Genomic DNA, 18,470 nt, shown 5'->3' on the forward strand with positions numbered 1-18,470 from the left:
GTAGAGATGTAGCAATTGTCAAATGTCTGGTATCAAGAGAAGGAATGTGTTTCTCTGAAGAGTTGAGAGTCTCTTTCCAAGTATTGGAATTCAATGGGGAATGAGAAAACAATCTTTTCTAACCAACTTGTAAGCAGTATTTAGACTCTGTGTTGGGATGTAAAGTATCCATTGAGTTCAAATCCCAGCTCCTCGGCTTGCTTACCTATGAAATTTTGGGTAACTCCTTTACCCTTTTAACCTTTGTCATGTGTAGAGTGAGAATTATAGCACTGCTGTCATGGGGTTATTATGAAGATTAAATGAAATGACGTAAGTAAACAGTCAAGTTCCATGTCTGGCACAGATTGCAGGTGGAGAAGAACAGTAGATGCTATTGAGATTGCCATTGTTGCCATCACTGTTGAGTGGTTAAAGAGTTCAAAGTGCTAGGGTCAGACAAATCTGGGCTACCAGCTCAAGCTCTACCACTTATGAACCCTAAGACTTAGTATATTCAATTGTAAGAGAGTAATAGTGAGGACTGAATGAAATAATGTACTGTGAAATGCTTAGCACAATGCCTAGCACGTAACTAATCACTCAGTAAATATATTAGCAGCTCTAGCATTATTTTCATTGTCAGTAACACGGTCATTATTCCACCATGTAACCTGGCCAAAGGCTTAGCATATATTCAGTTTCCAAATTTCCCCCCATTTACAAACAATGCCATAACATATCTCCATTTCTATCATTATCACACCCCCCTCATACACACTGTTCAGTAATTATTTGTTGAATTGAATTAAGTAACTTCTACTAGTGATCCTGTCAGGTATATGTGGTCACTGTACATTGCTGGGGAGATGTCAGAATGGGCTTTTCTGTTCCTTATGTAATCAAATTCATGACAGCTGATTTAAGGGCATTTTTCGTTCCAGTAAAACTGATAACTTGGATTTACCTAAATTTCTATGAGTGAATTCCTGCATTCATAAGAGCATTTTCAATTTTGACTTTTACACACATAAGAACTCCCTGTGACTAACCTTATTACAAATAGGATTGTGGTGCTGTTGTAAACAGAATCTACTCTAGCTAGATTAAGTAGAAATAGTATTAACTAGGCTGTAGGGATTAATTTACAAGCAAAGATTTTGAAAGACTAAATACGTATAACTTAGCTGAATGACAGCTGAGTAGAGATGTAGCTATTGTCAAATGTCTGATATCAAGAGAAGGAATGTGTTTCTCTGGATAAATAGAAGTTATCGGTTAGAAGGTATTAAGATTAATCAGAGGGTATTAATCAGATATATCAGGTATTCATCAGAAGTAGCTTACAGAAACTACAAGGGGGCCAGAAGAAGAGACACAGATGGCAAGAAAAGCATATGAAAAAATGCTCAATAGTATTAGTAGGATTTGGGAAATGCAAATTAAACGTATAGTGATATACTACTACACACTTATTAGAATGGCTAAAATTTTTAAAACTGGCAGTATCAAGTCCTGATGATGATGATGTAGAGCAACTGAAACATTCATATGTGGCTGGTGGGAATGCAAAATTGTATAGCTACTTTGGATAACAGTCTGGTATTTTAAAAATACAGTTAAGCATATATCTACCATTCAATCCAGAAATTCCACTCCTAAGTATTGGTCCAAGAGGAATAAAAATACAAGTCCAAACAAAAACCTGTGCCCACATCTTTATTGCACCTTAATTCATAACAGCCTAAACATGAAACAATCCAAATGTTCATTGACTGGCATACAGATAAACAATTGGTGGTATAGCCATACAATGGAATACCACCAGCAATAAAAAGAATCCACATACAACATGGATAAATCTCAAAAATATAAATGAAGGAAGACAAGCACAAGAGGTTACATATTCCTTTTATAAGAGATTCCTTTATAAGACATTCTAGAAAACAGTTTCTGCCTTATTAGACTATGATCTTCTTGGTCTGATACAGCTCTTTGCACCAAGATTGCATCAAAGTCAATGAACTGGAAGCAGAAATGCTGAGTTTGAACTGTTTAGGGAACAAGGTATAGCTGCTAAGGGAATCAGGAATCTAGATTGGGTCAAAGGTCAATACAAGGTAGTTTGGGGTAAATCAGGATGCACAGGACTATTAACATGAGGGCAGGAAGCTGGATCCAACAGCATGAATGTCTGCTTCAGTGGATCCTCTACAAGTTTGTCTACTCACATAGCCTTTAGCTTCCAGAGAACATAACCTTTCTTTGATGATCATTAATTAAAGCTGATTACAGTTGCTCTCAAGGGTATGATCTGCCTGCCTTGAAAGATGTCCAGTTCTGCCTAGCTTGTCCATTTGCAGTGTGCTTTACTGACCCTCTTTAGCAACTCCTAAGAATTGGCAGCGACAGAGACCACACTTACAGATCAGGTTGACCCTGGAGTTACGTCAATGTGTAATAGTGCTTCTAGCTATTTTCTGGCAAACATAACTTTCTGAAGCAAAGGACTATCTTAATTGAAGTATTTTTAATGTGACAGATTTTATAATGATAAGTTTGGTTCAAATATAACCTGTGCTTCATAAATACAACATGTTAATATAAAGAAAAGAGCCTGTGGTTAGAACTCAGCAAACTTAGATTCTGCTCCCTAGACTCAACTCCTTCAACCTTAGGTTGCATAGCCTTGCACTTACCATACAGGGTCACTGAAGCAGGTGGGCCGATGCTCTCAAAGGTGCCATTCAGCTCTAATATGAATCCCATGACTCTAAGAGTAGTTGATAGTATAATTGGGAGGAGGAATAGAAGAAACGTTTCCATTTCTTAGACTTGACTTTTGAAAGGCTTTTCTGAGGTCTGAGGTCAGCTGTGTCCAGTGTTTACATTAAAACATACCTATTTTGAAAAAGAACTGGCATGGTTTGTAGACGGGGATGGAAAACTACTTAGGTTGTGCTTGCAACCAGAGGCCCATAATCAGGTTTTTATACTTTTCCTTAGAGGTATATATTGCAATGACTCGCTGTAAGAAATGATATTATTACTCATATTAAATATTCTTTAAGTAGCTTTTCCATTATCTCTGAAAGAGTTGTAGTTCCTTCTAAGAATAAACAGGTTTTATTTTTGACATGGTGGTACCCTTTTTTTTAAGCTCTTAATGTAGTTTTTTTTTATGTCAGTGAAACCTTAGCATTTAAAAATGAATTGAAATATTGGTAACCAGTCCAATAGAGATTTTTGACTACATAAGCCAGAACTCCAGAGTTAAGTCTTTGACTCATATGTACGTTTTTAATTTCTTGTTTTTTCAGTTCCTATAGACCAGTTCTCTTTGTAGTCAAATCATTGTAATCCCATCACGAAAGTGTTGATCTTTTAGTAACCTTTATTGAAGCATTGTATTAATCCACATTCCCTCACGGTAACAGACGGTTTGTATCAAACATATCATGCAGCTTAGCTCAAGTCCCATATGGAACTAATAAGCCACGCAGTAAGTGGCCTTGTGTAGATGAATATAGTTTGGAAGGGTGTGTGTGTGAGTGCATGTGTGTGCGCGCGCCTGTTGTCTAAACTGAATTTCTCCTGCCAAAACCTAAATGACAAAATGATTCCTGAACCCCTAGAGCCTTTCCGGTCTGGAAAAATTGTGTGTTTAAAAAATAAAAATAAAATTGAGCACTTTGATATTAAATTAGGTCTCTTAGCTCAATAAGCAGATGCTCACTGAGTACAAGAACTCAGCATTTGTTTCTTAGAGGTACAATCACACTTTATTTTAAAATATGATCTACAGAGCTGCAAATGTTCTTACCTAGTCAGTGGAGCACCATTTATCAAGTTGTAGGAACTAGTTAATTTAAACTACAAAGGCTCTAAAGTCATAGATGATCAGTCTAATTTGGTGAAACACACAGTGAATGTATAGTGATTTGGGATGAAACCAGCATGTGGCTTCAGAAAAATAGTGTATTTTTATACAAGAAGATGGTGTGGGAGAGGAAAATAGAGAAAGATACTTAATGGAATTGACATGGTTATAATCGTCTGTTGAGGTCTAAATGTATTCTTTGCCCTAGTTTTATTTCCTTATACTTGTTCCAGTAACTATAAAGCCAGGTCTTCCTGGTTATTTTAGTATAGGGATTTTCTTTTGCTAATAGATAATAGCATTTGTTCATTTTTCCAGGGAAACCACTGAACATTGCTTCTTCCCACTCTCCCATCTAATTTATCATGTATGTGTAGTTTTCACCTACTAGCCTACTCTAGAGTTGCACAAAAGCTTAATTGCTCCCATGGAGTTCTAAACCAATCAAAGTAAAGCTGAAATTCAAGCTAATTGAAACCAAAATTCCACTTAAAAACTGCTTAGACTCTTTGGGTGGTGGTGCAGTAGGAAGTTGTTACAAAAGGTGTTTATTTCAGAGACTAATTTGAGGCAGTTAGACCCAAAGCAATATTTTATTTGCCTGGGTTTCTTGGCATCTGCCTTCTCTAATCAGAAGTGAGAGCAGAAGGAGCTCTTTAGGGAAGTGTGGTATGGATAGTAGTTGGTGAGGGCAGGTTTGGATGGAATGTGAAATAAGATTTTTTAGAGGAAAGAGTACTTCAGTCTTTTAACCTGCCCTTCAGAGCTGTTTCTGGAGTTGTTTTCCTTGTTCAGTCTCCTGCTTAAAACCCTGTAGTAGATTCTCACTGCTGACAAGGAAGATAAAGTCTGAACTCCTGAGCTTAGCACTCTGGGCCTTCAACAGTTTTAATGACTGCGCTCTAAACATCAGGCCTCAGGAGTTTCCATTCTCTATAAATATCCTAACCGAACTCTTACAACAATCTTAATGACACTTGATCTTAGCCAAAAGGTCGAGAAGCGATACAACAATCTTATGAGACAAATAGTGCTGGTCATGTTCTATAGACAAGGCACAGATTGGTTATGTGACTTGTTCAAGACTAACATACATTACGTGGTGAGAACAGACTGTGAGTCCAGACCTGTCATTCCAGAGACAGATTTACAGTGCCTACCCTAGTGGGCACTAAATAAATACTTGTTGGATAAAAGAACAGAATGTGTAGGAACTTAGTATACAGACTTCTTTCTCCCTTTGCCCTGTCCTTGTGTTTTCCTCCTCAGCCTAACTTCTGTTTCTTCCTGTTTCTACTAATACATCACCAGAGTTAACTTGTTCAAGAATTACTTAATAAAAATCTAGATTTGTTTCTTTCCTGAAGTATTTATATTTTAATAGTGGCTCAGCTCTACCTGACATAGTATAGCATATAAGACTGAACCCCGGGGTGCCTGGGTGGCTCAGTGGGTTAAGCACCTGACTCTTGATTTCAGCTCAGGTCATGATCTCAGGGACGTGGAATCAAGCCCCGTGTTGGGCTCCATGCTCAGCACAGAGTCTGCTTGTCCCTCTCCCTCTCCTCTTTCTCTCGCTCTCTCTCTCTCAAATAAATAAATAAATAAAAACTTTAAAATAAGAAAAGATTGAAGCCTGTCCTTTCCCTTCCATTTTATGCATTTCCCCTCAGGTGTCCAGAAAGGTACCTTCTGTAGACTCTTCCATCAAACCTACCCCTCAAGTGAATACATAAATATTAGACACCCTCTTAGCCAAGTTTGACTTCTGACACCATCAGAAATGGGACTGACTGGGCTGATGTTCTTTCCTTGCTCACATTGTGAACATGCACTACGCAAACCATATTTTTATATTAAAATCCTTAGATGCATGGTGCAAACCTGTAATTTTAGAGCATTTAAAATGGACTCCCAGAACTTTGAAAGGCTCCTAGAGATGTTGTAGTTCAGGAGCGTTTAACCTGTAAGATGGGATGCCTGCTTGGGCTCTGATTCTACTCCACCACTTCCTACAGTTAGAGCGGTTCCCTATTTGTTTTACACTTGGGGCTATAAATAATATTTCATTTGAACAAAGGATTCCAGGGCTACAAAAAGAAGTTTGAAAATTCTTTGGCCAGCCCTCGCTCCTGATCATCCAGCAGAGCTCTGTCCCCTAGATCTTCTGACTGTCCACGTCACATATCAGCCTTTCCATTTCCCTGTGCAATTGTTTTAAAGATATTGACATGTATTATGTTCATTGCTGCACCTTTGGAGTGCTTGCAGTCAGAAGCCTAATAAATTAGTAAGAAAAAGTGAACAGTATACTTAAGATTTGTTCCCTTTGAGTTGAACTCCTTTTTTTAGCTTTTCTGATTCTCATTCTAATTAGTTAAGTGATAAGCCATCATTGAGCACCAGATTTATGCCCAGTCCAGTGGTAGATGCTATGATAATGATAATGTATAGAGTATATATGTATTATAATGGTAATAAGTATAGTTTATTGAACACTTACTATGTACCAGATATTGTTTGGGGTACTCTATACACTTTATCATATTTAAACTTTACAACAACAGCTCTGCAAGACAGACAACATTCCCCATTTTACAAGTAAAGAAACAAACTCTTCAGAGAAGCAAAAGGACTTATCCAAAGTCAAACAACTAGTAAGTGACAGCACTGTTATTCACATCCAGATCTTCTCCATCAAAGCTCATAGCAGTGTGTCATGATGCTTCTTATTCTCTCCCATACAGCATTGATTTAACTTATTAATTAACAAATATTTATCAAGTACCTACTGAATTAGTTAAGGCTTTCCAAAGACAGTACATACAAACATGGTATAGGAAGGGATTTGGGGAGAGAGGTAAAATACTCCCTTATCTTGGAGTAGTCAGAGAGAGAGCTACCTACAGGAAATGGAACTTGTAATGGCTCTTTGAGAATGGATAGAATATGACCAGATGGACAATGCCTAGAGAGAGACTTATAGACAGAAAATAGAGCTCTACTGAGTACTCTGTAAAAGGTATAAGGAAGGTTGTTAGCCACTATTGAAACGCTGTAATGTATATAGGGGACTGCATGATAAACAAATATACTCCTTTATGTCAGCTCCCTAATGAAATGATACTAATAAAGATAAAACAATTTAAACTTGCAAACTCATGAGAATGAAAAGAACAGAAGAGACAAGAGTGATAGTCAACAAAATTTTAGAAGAATGCAAACAAATAAATGAGTGATAAACTGAGTTGACAGAATGGAGAAAAACAAAACCTAAAGCCTTCAAGTAGCAATGCAATTCAAGCCATATGACTCCAGAAGGATTTAGGATGTGGAGGTACCAAGTACCTCATAGAGTGTAGGGTAAGGAAGAGGTCAAAAAAACCAGAAGGATTGGTTGAAAGTCTATAGAAAGAGAAGATTCTCAGTTCACTTCACCCACCCTGCATATAGCCAAGCAACTAACCCTGCACACACCCTACTGGGGGAATGGAGGTTTACTTTCTGAAAAAATTGAACCAAAGAAGCTCTGAACTCTGAACTGCCTGGTATATTGGGGTAAGAAGTAAGATACCTTACTGAAAACAAGGGGAGTCAGTGAAGTCCAACACACGAACATTGAATTCCCACAACCACTTTTTCCTACTTTAACTCTCAGAATGGTATCCAGATTATACTCCTAGACAGAAGGTTGGGGGAATCCCTCTGGAGAAATACAGTCCCTGCGATGAAAACTGCTGGGATCTCGATGTGCCCCAAAGAAAGAGCTAGGTTTCCATCCACTCAGTCTACAGTGAAACCCCCTAGTGGGCAAGCAACTGCCAGTGCATAGACTCTCCCTTCAGCTTTTTAAAGTCTCATTTGTAATACCTCTAATGTTTCTTTAAGTCTAGAAGAGGAGGGAGAAGAAGAGAAAAAGAAACCCAGAGGTAACAGGAAAGGGAGAAGGAAGAGATGACAAAACAAGGCTGCTGTTGCTAACAACAACAACAACAACAATAATAATAAATGATCAGAATTCAGGGATAAGCATTTTCATATTGAAAGGACTCACAAAGTGCCCAGCACAATGAATGAAAAAAGACCCAAACAAAGGCTTAGCACTGTGAAATTTTAGAACACTGGGGTTTTAAAGAATAAAATCCTACAAGCTTCCAGAAAGAATCAGCTCACATACAAAAGATCAGGAATTAGAATGTTATCAGGTTTCTCAGTTGCCATGTACAAAGTTAGATGACAGTGAAACAATATTTTAGAAATTCCAAAAGGGAATTATTTTAGCCTTGAATTCTTTACCCAGGCAAACTATCATTCCAGTCTGAGAACAGAATAAAGCTTTATTTAAATAATTCAAGGTCCCAAAAAAGATACCTCCCATGCTCTCTTTTCCCAGAAAGCTGTTATAGGATATGTGCCACCAAGGTGAGGCAGTAAATCCAGAAAGTCATGAGATCTAAGAAACAACAGCTTTGATACAGAAGAGAAGTAAGTGATTTCCAGGGTGACGGAGAAGGAAAGTTCTGGGATGGAGCAGAGAGGGTTGCTTCCAAGGGGGAAGTGGACGTTATATGGTTATATGGTGTATTTAATCAGAATGAGAAGGATTTTAAGGTTTTGTCCTAGTTTGGGAAGGATCTAGTGATAAGTACGTAAGTACACAAGTAATACTATCATCAAGATAGGTACTTAATGAGTAGAAAAAATGACAATTATCACTTCAGGAAAAACAAACAAAAAAGTACAGGGGTGGCTGGGTGGCACAGTCAGTTGAGCCTCCAACTCTTGGTTTCAACTCATTTGGTGATCTCAGGGTGGTGAGATTGAGCCCCAAGTTGGGCTCTGCACTGAGCATGGAGCCTGCTTAAGATTCTGTCTCTCCCTCTGCCCCTCCTCCCCGCCCCTGCTGTCTCTCTCTCAAATAAATAAACCTAAAAAAAAAAGTTCAAAAAGGAATAGTATATTACATGGCTTGGCAGTGCACAGTATTTCTGCAAGTATAATAAGGTAAGCGCTAAATACTGATCTAGCAAAAATGTGATATTGAATATCTTGAGGATAAAGAGAAGTTTATCTGGGAGGGTAGTTAAATCCTCATATTCTTTAACAAAAAGTCAGTAGATGATATATGAGTGAGGGGATAAAATGTGTAAGAGAAGAGTAATATAAAAGCTGAATTTTCGGGGCGCCTGGGTGGCTCAGTTGGTTAAGCGAGTGCCTTCAGCTCAGGTCATGATCCTGGAGTCCCTGGATCGAGTCCCGCATTGGGCTCCCTGCTCGGCAGGGAGTCTGCTTCTCCCTCTGACCCTCCCCCCTCTCATGTGCTCTCTCTCATTCTCTCTCTCAAATAAATAAATAAAATCTTTAAAAAAAAAAAAAGCTGAATTTTCATTTTTTTGTAATAGGAACACAATAGATATCTAAAACTGGGAAGCATATGAAAGAATAAGGGAAAATTAATACAATCATATTACTTAGAAATATGAAGGTAAAAAAGAAACAGCTAAAAGTAGTTGCTACTGAAGAGCAAAGAATTTGCTTTTTCATTATAAGCCTATAGCAATTTAGGCTTATTAAATAGTACGTGTACTTTATTTTTAAAATGTAATATATATGTATTATGTGTGAATTTTTTTTTTGGTTTTATATGTTAAAAATCAAAAGGGTGACATGGTAGAAAGAATTTGGAGTTGTTTTTAAGAAATTCTAAAAAATTCTGAGATCAAGCCCAGCATCGGTCTCCTGCTCAGCTGGAAGCCTGCTTCTCCCTCTGCCCCTCCCCCTGCTTGTGTTCGCTCTCTCACTATCTATCTCTGTGTCAAATAAATAAATAAAATCTTAAAAAAAGAAAAAAAAGAAATTCTAAAAAATTCAAAAAATTTCAAAAATTCAAAATTCAAAAATTCAAAAAAAAGAAAGAAAAGAAATTCTAGCCTTATAAAATCAAAAACACTAGAAACAACTGGTGTTGGTGAGGATGTGGAGAAAAAGGACCCTTATGCACTGTTGGTGAGAATGTAAACTGGTGCAACCACTATGGAAAACAGTATGGAGGTTCCTCAAAAAATTAAAAATAGAAATACCATATTATCCAGTAATTCCACTCCTGGGTATTTATTCCAAAGAAAACAAAAATAGTAACTTGAAAGGATATATGCACCCCATGTTTATTTGTTTATTGAAGCATTATTTATAATAGCCAAGATATGAAAGCAGTTCAAGTGTCCATCCATAGATGAATGAATAAAGAAGATGTGATATATATAAATATTGCATGTATATATACATGCAGTGGAATATAAGAAGGTGTGATACACACACACACACACACACACAATGGGATATTACCCAGCCATAAAAAGGAATGAAATCTTGTCATTTGCAACAACATGCATAGACCTAGAGGATATAATGCTAAGTGAAATAAGTCAGTAAGAGAAAGACAGATACCATATGACTTCACTCATATGTGGAATTTAAGAAACAAAACAAATAAAGAAAAAGAGACCAAAAACAGATTCCAAGATACAGAGAACAAACTGATGGTTCCCAGAGGGGAGGTGGGAGGGAAAATGGGTAAAACAGGCGACGGGGACTAAGAGTACACTTATTGTGATGAACACTGAGTAATGTGCAGAATTGTTGAATCATTATACATGATGAATGTTGAATCTATGTTAATTATACTTGTATTTAAAAAATAAATAAAAATTAAAAAATATTCCAGCCTTGGCTTTGTCCCTTGTCAGCTCTGTGACGTTGGACAGGACACTTGCCTTACTGAGCCTTCGTTTCTTCATTTATGAAAGGAAGGAGGTTGGAAAAATGATCTCCAGGATCTCTTTAAGCTATAATATCCTATGATTCTATGATAAAAATGATAATGCTATATAGCAAATGAAGAGTTAAGATCTGGGTAGAGGCTTGAAATTCCCATATTTTCCTTTTTTGGTTGAAATCAGACTTGAAGAAAATTTTTCATTGTGGTCTCTGAAAAGAATTCAACACCTACCTTCCATTGTGGAGCCTGGGGCAGGCAATTGACTATGTACTGGCTCAGGGACACATAGCTTAGTGTTATTTCAGTATGGGTTAGGGTTTTTTTTATATATATATTTAATATTTTTCGGTATGAATCACAGGTGAAATGTCCATGCCATGTGTAAACAATTTTACTTTTTTATTGAAACAATGAATTCAGGAATGTCACATTGGGATATCAGCCATTTTACTTTTATCAATGTATGGAAAAAATGCTTTTATATTAATATAAGAAATGATGTCATTTAATATGGAGTAGATCTTATAATTCAAGGTCAGCAAATCTCAGGAGGTGATTTAGGTCACCAAGCTAGCTTTGGAAAGGGAAAAGATTATTTTCCCTTTGTCTTCTCAAGTATTTCAACCAGTTTTCCTCTCAGACTTTGGGGTAGATGGTGGAATAGCATGGTTGTGAGAATGAGGCTCTAGCTCATAATATCTTTGTTATTGAAACATGTGGCCCTGGAGAATTTATTTCCCCTTTCTGGGCTTCAGTTTCCCCACCTGCAAAAGGAAAGAATGAGCTTAAATAATATTCAAAATACATTTTAGCTTTAACATTCTGTGTTTCCTACTTCTTACTTTATGTGTGTATTCAGACCATTGAAGAGATCTGATTAGGTTTGGGGGTTTTCCTTTAAAAGTTCAGGGTAGTAAGAGTAAACTCTTTCGACTCTTAATCTCAGGAAACAAACTGAGGGTTGCTGGAGTGGAGGGGGGTGGGAGGGATGGGGTGGCTGGGTGATGGACAGTGGGGAGGGTATGTGCTATGGTGAGCGCTGTGAATTGTGTTAAGACTGATGAATCACAGACCTGTACCCCTGAAACAAATAATACATTATATGTTAATTAAAAAAAAAAAAAGTAAACTCTTTCTCTGTTAAGTGTCACTCACACTTAAGTAAAAAAAAAAAATCAGTTGAGTACTAGATACAAACAAAAGAAAACTTTGATATTTTTTGTTCACAGTGGTTTTATTTTTTAAGAGAGGAAAATATTTAGAAGTTTGACTTTGTCACTTTTAAATTTAGGTGCTGGAAAAGTAAAACTTCACGAGTGATTATCCTTCATGTTTGTACACCAGTACACAGTTTACAGAGTACTTTTTTCATATATGTCATTTGAAAAATACATTTCTGCTGTACCTTTACTGTGTATTTGATGTTCTGTGTGTAAGAGAGAGAGCATGTGTATGAATAGGCACATATATTTACCTCGGATCTCTGTCATGACCAGTTAAGGAAGCAAATGGTATTCAGAGACAGAGTGAGAGAAGGCAAGAAACAGACAGATGAAAACCATTTAGTGAGTTACTCAAGGTCCATAGAAGGACCTAAGGTTAGAAAATCAGCTCTAGCGAAATAAGTAGAACTAAGACCAGACCCATCCACAGGTCATAGTGTTCTCATACCAGCTCTCCAACTTTATGTACTGGTTCTGGACAAAAGGGAAAGTTAGGAATCCAAGAAAAAAACAGAGCACAGCGTCCTCAAAAGTGGCTTGCTGTTTGTTTGTTTAATAAACATTAACTGACACTGTTGGGGATTAGAGATGAACACAACATGACCCTTAACCTTGGTTGTTATACAAGGGGAAAGGGTCAGTGAAAGATGGGCTGAATGTGCCCAGAGTGTGTAATGCCAGCCATTCGGTATCTAAAACAAAATACTGAGGGGCGCCTGGGTGACTCAGTCGTTGGGCGTCTGCCTTTGGCTCAGGTTATGATCCCAGAGTCCTGGGATCGATCCCTGCGTCAGGCTCCCTGCTTCGTGGGGAGCCTGCTTCTCCCTCTCCTCCTGCTCATGCTCTCTCACTATCTCTCCCTCTCGCTCAAATAAATAAACAACATCTTTTTTAAAAAATAAAATAAAACAAAATATTGGTTTTACTGTATATGTCCCTGGAGTTGATGTTAGCAAACCCTACGGGGCTCTTTGAAATATGCTGATTCCATAGTTGGTCATTCATTGTCTTCTCCAGCTTTAGGAGACAGGGGAGCAGGAGACAAAGAGACTACCTTTATTTTTTTTTTAAGATTTTATTTATTTGAGAGGGAGCACACACAAGAGCCGGCGGGGCGAGGCGGGGAGAGGTTGGAGAGGAGAAGTAGACTCCCCGCTGAGCAGGGAGCCTGACTCTGGGCTCAATCCCAGGACCCTGAGATCATGACCTGAGCCAAAGGCAGATACTTAACCGACTGAGCCACCCAAGCACCCCAAGAGGCTACCTTTAAAGACTGTCCCAAAAGTGTGGTCAGTGATATTGGAATCATATATTTACATTTCCTCTTTTAGAGTTCAAAAGAAGAAAGAAAAATTTAGTGAATGGACCATGTTTGGGAAACATTGCCTAGTATCTGCCAGAATTTCTTTTAATTCTATTTTTCTACCTTTGCAGCTAAGATATCAACATGGACTAGGGACTCCAGACTTGAGGCAAACCCTCCCTAACCTGAAAAACTTCATGGAACATGGACTAATGGTCAGGTGGTGAGTACCTTTATCTCTGACACCCAGAAACTGGGATGTGGATAATAATCCTGGGAAACTTTCCTGGTTTCCATGTTGCTCCTCACCTGCTTTCTATGTTTCCTTCTTTATTAAGATACTTGAAGAAAGGGAAGGGCAGCCATTGTACATGTGTGGGTCTAAGCCCCAGTCCTGCTGAGGAGGGTGAAGCACTGTCAGGAGGAGAGTGGGTTTGAGGGGGTATTGTTTGAACACCGGGAGGTTGGCTGGGCGAGGAATCCTTGAGTTCATTGCTGAGGCAGAGACTGGGGGACAGCCAGTGGGATTCATAAAAGGGAGACATGGAGCCACTAGGACTTCTTCAAAGAACAAGTGAAGGACATAACTACAGAAATAACATCAGGATCAGTGGCCATGAGAGTTAAGGGAAGAAAGCAGACAACGAATAGGTCAGCTTGGCAGGACCTCGTCTGAGACCAGGAGACACATGCTAGAATGTTTCTTATGTTTGATGTCAGTGCCTGTTGCACCATGAGGGCAAATTGCTGCTTTAAAATGCTTTGTCAGGGGGTGCCTGGGTGGCTCAGTTGGTTAAGCGAGTGCCTTCGGCTCAGGTCATGATCCTGGAGTCCCTGGATCGAGTCCCGCATCGGGCTCCCTGCTCGGCAGGGAGTCTGCTTCTCCCTCTGACCCTCCCCCCTCTCATGTGCTCTCTCTCTCTCTCATTCTCTCTCTCTCAAATAAATAAATAAAATCTTAAAAAAAAAAAAGTTTTAAAAATAAATAAATAAATAAATAAAATGCTTTGTCAGGATAGACTGACTCTTTGAAAAAGAGAAAGAGCAAGGGAAGGTCTGTTGCAAAGACATTCAATTGGTTCACCTGACTCAAATAAGTAGAAAGCTGTTGGCTCTAGCCATTTAGGAATTCTTGAAGTTTGAATTCTTGGGTGATGGGCAGTAACTTACAAAATCATGTAAATGGAAATCGGGCCTTATGAGCTAGACAGCTGGGAGCAGCATATTTTCTTCTAAAGACCACTGGCTCCTCGTCCCACATCTTTCTCCAAGCCACTTGGTGAACCTAAAGTGTAACCTCTCAGAAACTGAATTTCCTCATCTATAATCCCTGCCCTGCTCATCTCACCAGTTTGTGGTGAGGATGAAATAAGAGGTTAGACAGAAAAACTATTTGTGGGGAGGAAGGTACAAGATTGGTTTCATTTTTTTCTGTGCCATAAGGATAGGCCTTGAGAATATTGAGAAAATGACATCTTTGACCTTTACTTGGACATTTTTTATTTTTGTCCTATGTGATCCTCAAAAATGCAAGTTCTGGTTGTCTGATTTTAGATAGGACTCCTGTTAAGTGAATGCACAATTGTTTAAAGAATTTTACTCAGAATATCAAAATAACTACAAAAGCTTATTACTGATATGGACCTGTATGCCTTGAGGCATGAGGGATAGGAATTGAGTTTTAATGTAAAATAATAATGAGCTAGCAGACATTTACTTAGTGTTGTCTCTGTGTAAAGTACTGTGATAGGCACTCTGGAGGGTTAACAAGAAGTATAAATTTCCAGCCCTAGCCTCAAAGGATTGTGATCTAGTTGGAAATAAGACATATAATTCATGAAAGGCTTTATAATGCAAATGATAAATAACCTAAAATATGTTTTTAAAAAAGAGGCAACCCATAATACCACTTGATTAATCACTAAACGAATCTTGCTCAGTACAGACAGCAAATGGTCCCAGTATTATTTATTGAAGAGTCTGTCTTTTGTCCAGTATTTGGTAATGCCATCTCTTTCACGTACCAAGTTTACTTATATACATGAATCTGTTTCCAGGCTCCCAATTCTGCTCGTTTGTTTGATTTGTCTATCTATGAGCTAATACCACATTTTTAAACTATTATAAGATGTAATTTCTGTAAGTCATGTTGAGGTTTGAGGATGCCCAATAAATAGCATCCCTTCTCCCCCTAAATTTGGAACCATTGGAGAGAGGAGATACGAGAGACAGACTAATAGAAGTCAAAATGGCACTTTCATTACTGATAAAGCCTCTTGGAAAATGTGGCTTAAGGTCTGTAATAAAAAGGGCTTGCAAAGATGTCACTCAAAATAAAACTTCCCTTCATGGTTGCATTGTGAACTAGAGAATCCCAGGCTTTTCCCACAGAGGCAGGCCCTTGACTACACTGTGGAGAGCAGTCAGAGACTCCTGCAGGAAACCAGATGGGGCTAAGCCAGGAATACCCAGGTTTTATTTTTCCCCCTAAATTCACCCATCAGAAAAGTCCCTCCTCACAAAGAGAGGGAGAGGATGGAGAGAAGCCAGGAGTGCTACTCCTAAATCCTGTTCCTTCATAGCAGGGGAAAAGGAAGATACCCCCAATTTTCTTGGTATCTGATAGGGTGAGGCTCCTACTTACAGTTCTTCGAAACTCTTTTGGCTTTCCTTGACTTACGAATTGTATTTGTATGATTTGACAGTTTTATAATATCAAGTCTTCCTTACTATGAACTTGGTATCTTTTTTTTAAGATTTTATGTATGTATGTATGTATGTATGTATGTATGTATTTGAGAGAGGAAAGAGAGAGAGAGAGAAAGAATGAGCCAGGGGAGGGGCAGAGGAAGAGGGAGAAGTAGACTCCCCGCTGAGCAAGGAGCCCGATGTGGAGCTCGATTCCAGGACCCTGGGATTATGATGAGATGAAGGCAGGCACTTAACTGACTGAGCCACCCAGGCGCCCCCTTGGTATCTCTTTATATGTTTTCTTTCTGTTTTTTAAACATATCTCAATGAAGTTTTAAGATTTTCTTCATAAAGGGTCTTAACACATCTTTTATTAGTTAGTCCCAGGTAGCTTGCCATTTTGGTGGCTGTTACAAATTTTTTATTATAGCATCCAACTTTTTTGTGGCTGTATACAGGAGTACCACTGATTTTTGTATTTTGAGAGTATATATAGCAACCTTGCTAACATTAATTACAGTAGTTTGTCTTAGAGTCTCTTAGATTTTCTGTGTATACAATCATACTATTTTAGTGAATGATGGCATTTTTTCTTCCTTTCTATTTTTACTTTTATTACTTTTTCTTCTCATATTTTATTATGGAAGAGGAGCAGCAGTAGTGAATAGCTTTGTCTTATTCCTGACTTTAAAGAGAATGCTTCTAGGGACACTAGAGTGGCTCAGTTGGTTAAGTGTCTGCCTTCAGCTCGGGTATGATCCCAGGGTCCTGGGATCGAGTCCCGTGTCACGCTCCCTGCCACTGCTCAACCTGCTTCTCCATCTCCACCCTGCCCATGCTCTCTCTTGCTATCTCAAATAAATAAATAAAATCTTAAAAAAAAAAAAAAGAATGCTTCTAACTTTTCACCATTAAATATTATATTTATTGCAGGTTTGGATAGATATCCTTATTAGCAAAAGGAAATTTCTCTCTATTCCCAGCTCACTGTTTTTTAATCATGAATGTGTGTATTTGGGGGTTTTTTCCTTTTTTTTTTTTTTTTGACAGAGACACAGTGAGAGAGGGAACACAAGCAGGGAGAGTGGGAGAGGGAGAAGCAGGCCCCCCCGCAGAGCAGGGAGCCCGATGCGGGGCCCGATCCCAGGATCCTAGGATCATGACCCGAGCCAAAGGCAGATGCTCAACAACTGAGCCACCCAGGCGCCCCTTTTTTACATTTTTTAAATTAAGTTTTTAATTTTAATTCCAGTATAGTTAATATATAATGTTATATTAGTTTCAGGTGTATAATATAGTGACTCAACAATTCTGTACATTACTCAGTGCTCATCAGGATAAGTGTACTCTTTTTTTTTTTTTAAGGGTAAGTGTACTCTTAATACCAATCATCTGTTTCACCCATCCCCTGACCCACCTCCCCTCTGGTAACCATCTGTTTGTACTCTATAGTTAAGAGTTTGTTTCTTGGTTTCTCTCTCTCTCTCTCTCTCTCTCTTTTTTCCTTTGTTCATTTGTTTTGTTTCTTTAATTCCACATATGAGTGAGATCATATGATATTTACCTTTCTCTGACTTATTTCACTTACCATTATACTCTCTAGCTCTATCCACATCATTGCAAATGGCAAGCTTTCATTCCTTTTTATGACTGAATAATATTCCTGTGTGTGTGCATGTGTGTATGTATGTGTACACACATACACTAAGTGTATATTTTGAATTTTATCAGATGCTTATTCTGAATCTACTGAGATAACACTATATTTGTTCTCCCTTACTATATTAATATGTTAATAAGTATTAATACATTTTCGGATGTTAAATCATCTTTGCCTCCTGGCATGTGCTCTACTTGGTCATGATGTGTAATTATTTTTTCTTATATTATTAGATTCAATTTGCTAATTTGTAGATTATCTACCTCTGTGAACTGAGATGAGGCTAGCCTTGTATTTTTCTTTCTCATATAATAATCCTTGTCTGATTTTGGTAACAAGGTTTTAATAGCCTTATAAGATAAATGGAGATCTTTCCCTTCTTTTGTATTCTCTGGAACAGTTTATAGTTTGTGTAAGGTAAAAATTATCTATATAGTGAAGGTCTGCTAGAACTTAGCAAAAACCAAAAAAAACTTAGCAAAAACCTAGTATTTTTTATTTGTTGAGGGAAGAAGTGCAGCTTTTTAACTTCTGATTTAATTATTAGAGGTCTGTTTATGTTCTGTTTTTCCAGTTCCTCATTAACCCACTTCAGCATGATTTTCAGTTCTGTCAGTAGACTGAAATTCCTTTTATCTAAGCAGATGCCTATGGAACTCTGTGTTACAAAACCTAAAGGTCACTTTTCTGTCCTTATCCTGTCCTGTTCCACAGCTGGTGTTTGGCCTTCCTTGAAGCATCTCCTCTCTCGGCTTCCTTAACACCACCCTCCCCTGGTTTTCTACCCTTCAGCTGTTCTTTCTGTTTTTCATGTTCCTCCTCCTTTATTTAATCATTAATATGGAGTTCACCATGGCCCCATCGTAGGTCCTTCTCTCTCTTCTCATGTGATGTCATCCATTCCCTCAGCTTTGAAAACCATTTCTATGCTAATGATCCCCAAAGTTACACTTTCA

General features: G+C 38.1%; 1 protein-coding gene across 1 annotated transcript in view; it reads left to right on the top strand.

Moving 5' to 3' along the window:
* The window catches only part of UVRAG (UV radiation resistance associated), a 321,167-nt gene that overhangs the window by 280,932 nt on the left and 21,765 nt on the right, over positions 1-18,470 (top strand). Inside the window, exon 14 of the mRNA XM_034995174.1 lies at positions 13,295-13,386. Within this exon, the coding sequence (XP_034851065.1) occupies positions 13,295-13,386 (92 nt within the window). The remainder of the gene's footprint in view (positions 1-13,294; positions 13,387-18,470) is intronic.

Source organism: Mirounga leonina, unplaced genomic scaffold (genome assembly GCF_011800145.1).
Source record: "Mirounga leonina isolate KUSES-001 unplaced genomic scaffold, KU_Mleo_1.0 Mir_92, whole genome shotgun sequence".
Lineage (NCBI taxonomy): Eukaryota > Metazoa > Chordata > Mammalia > Carnivora > Phocidae > Mirounga > Mirounga leonina.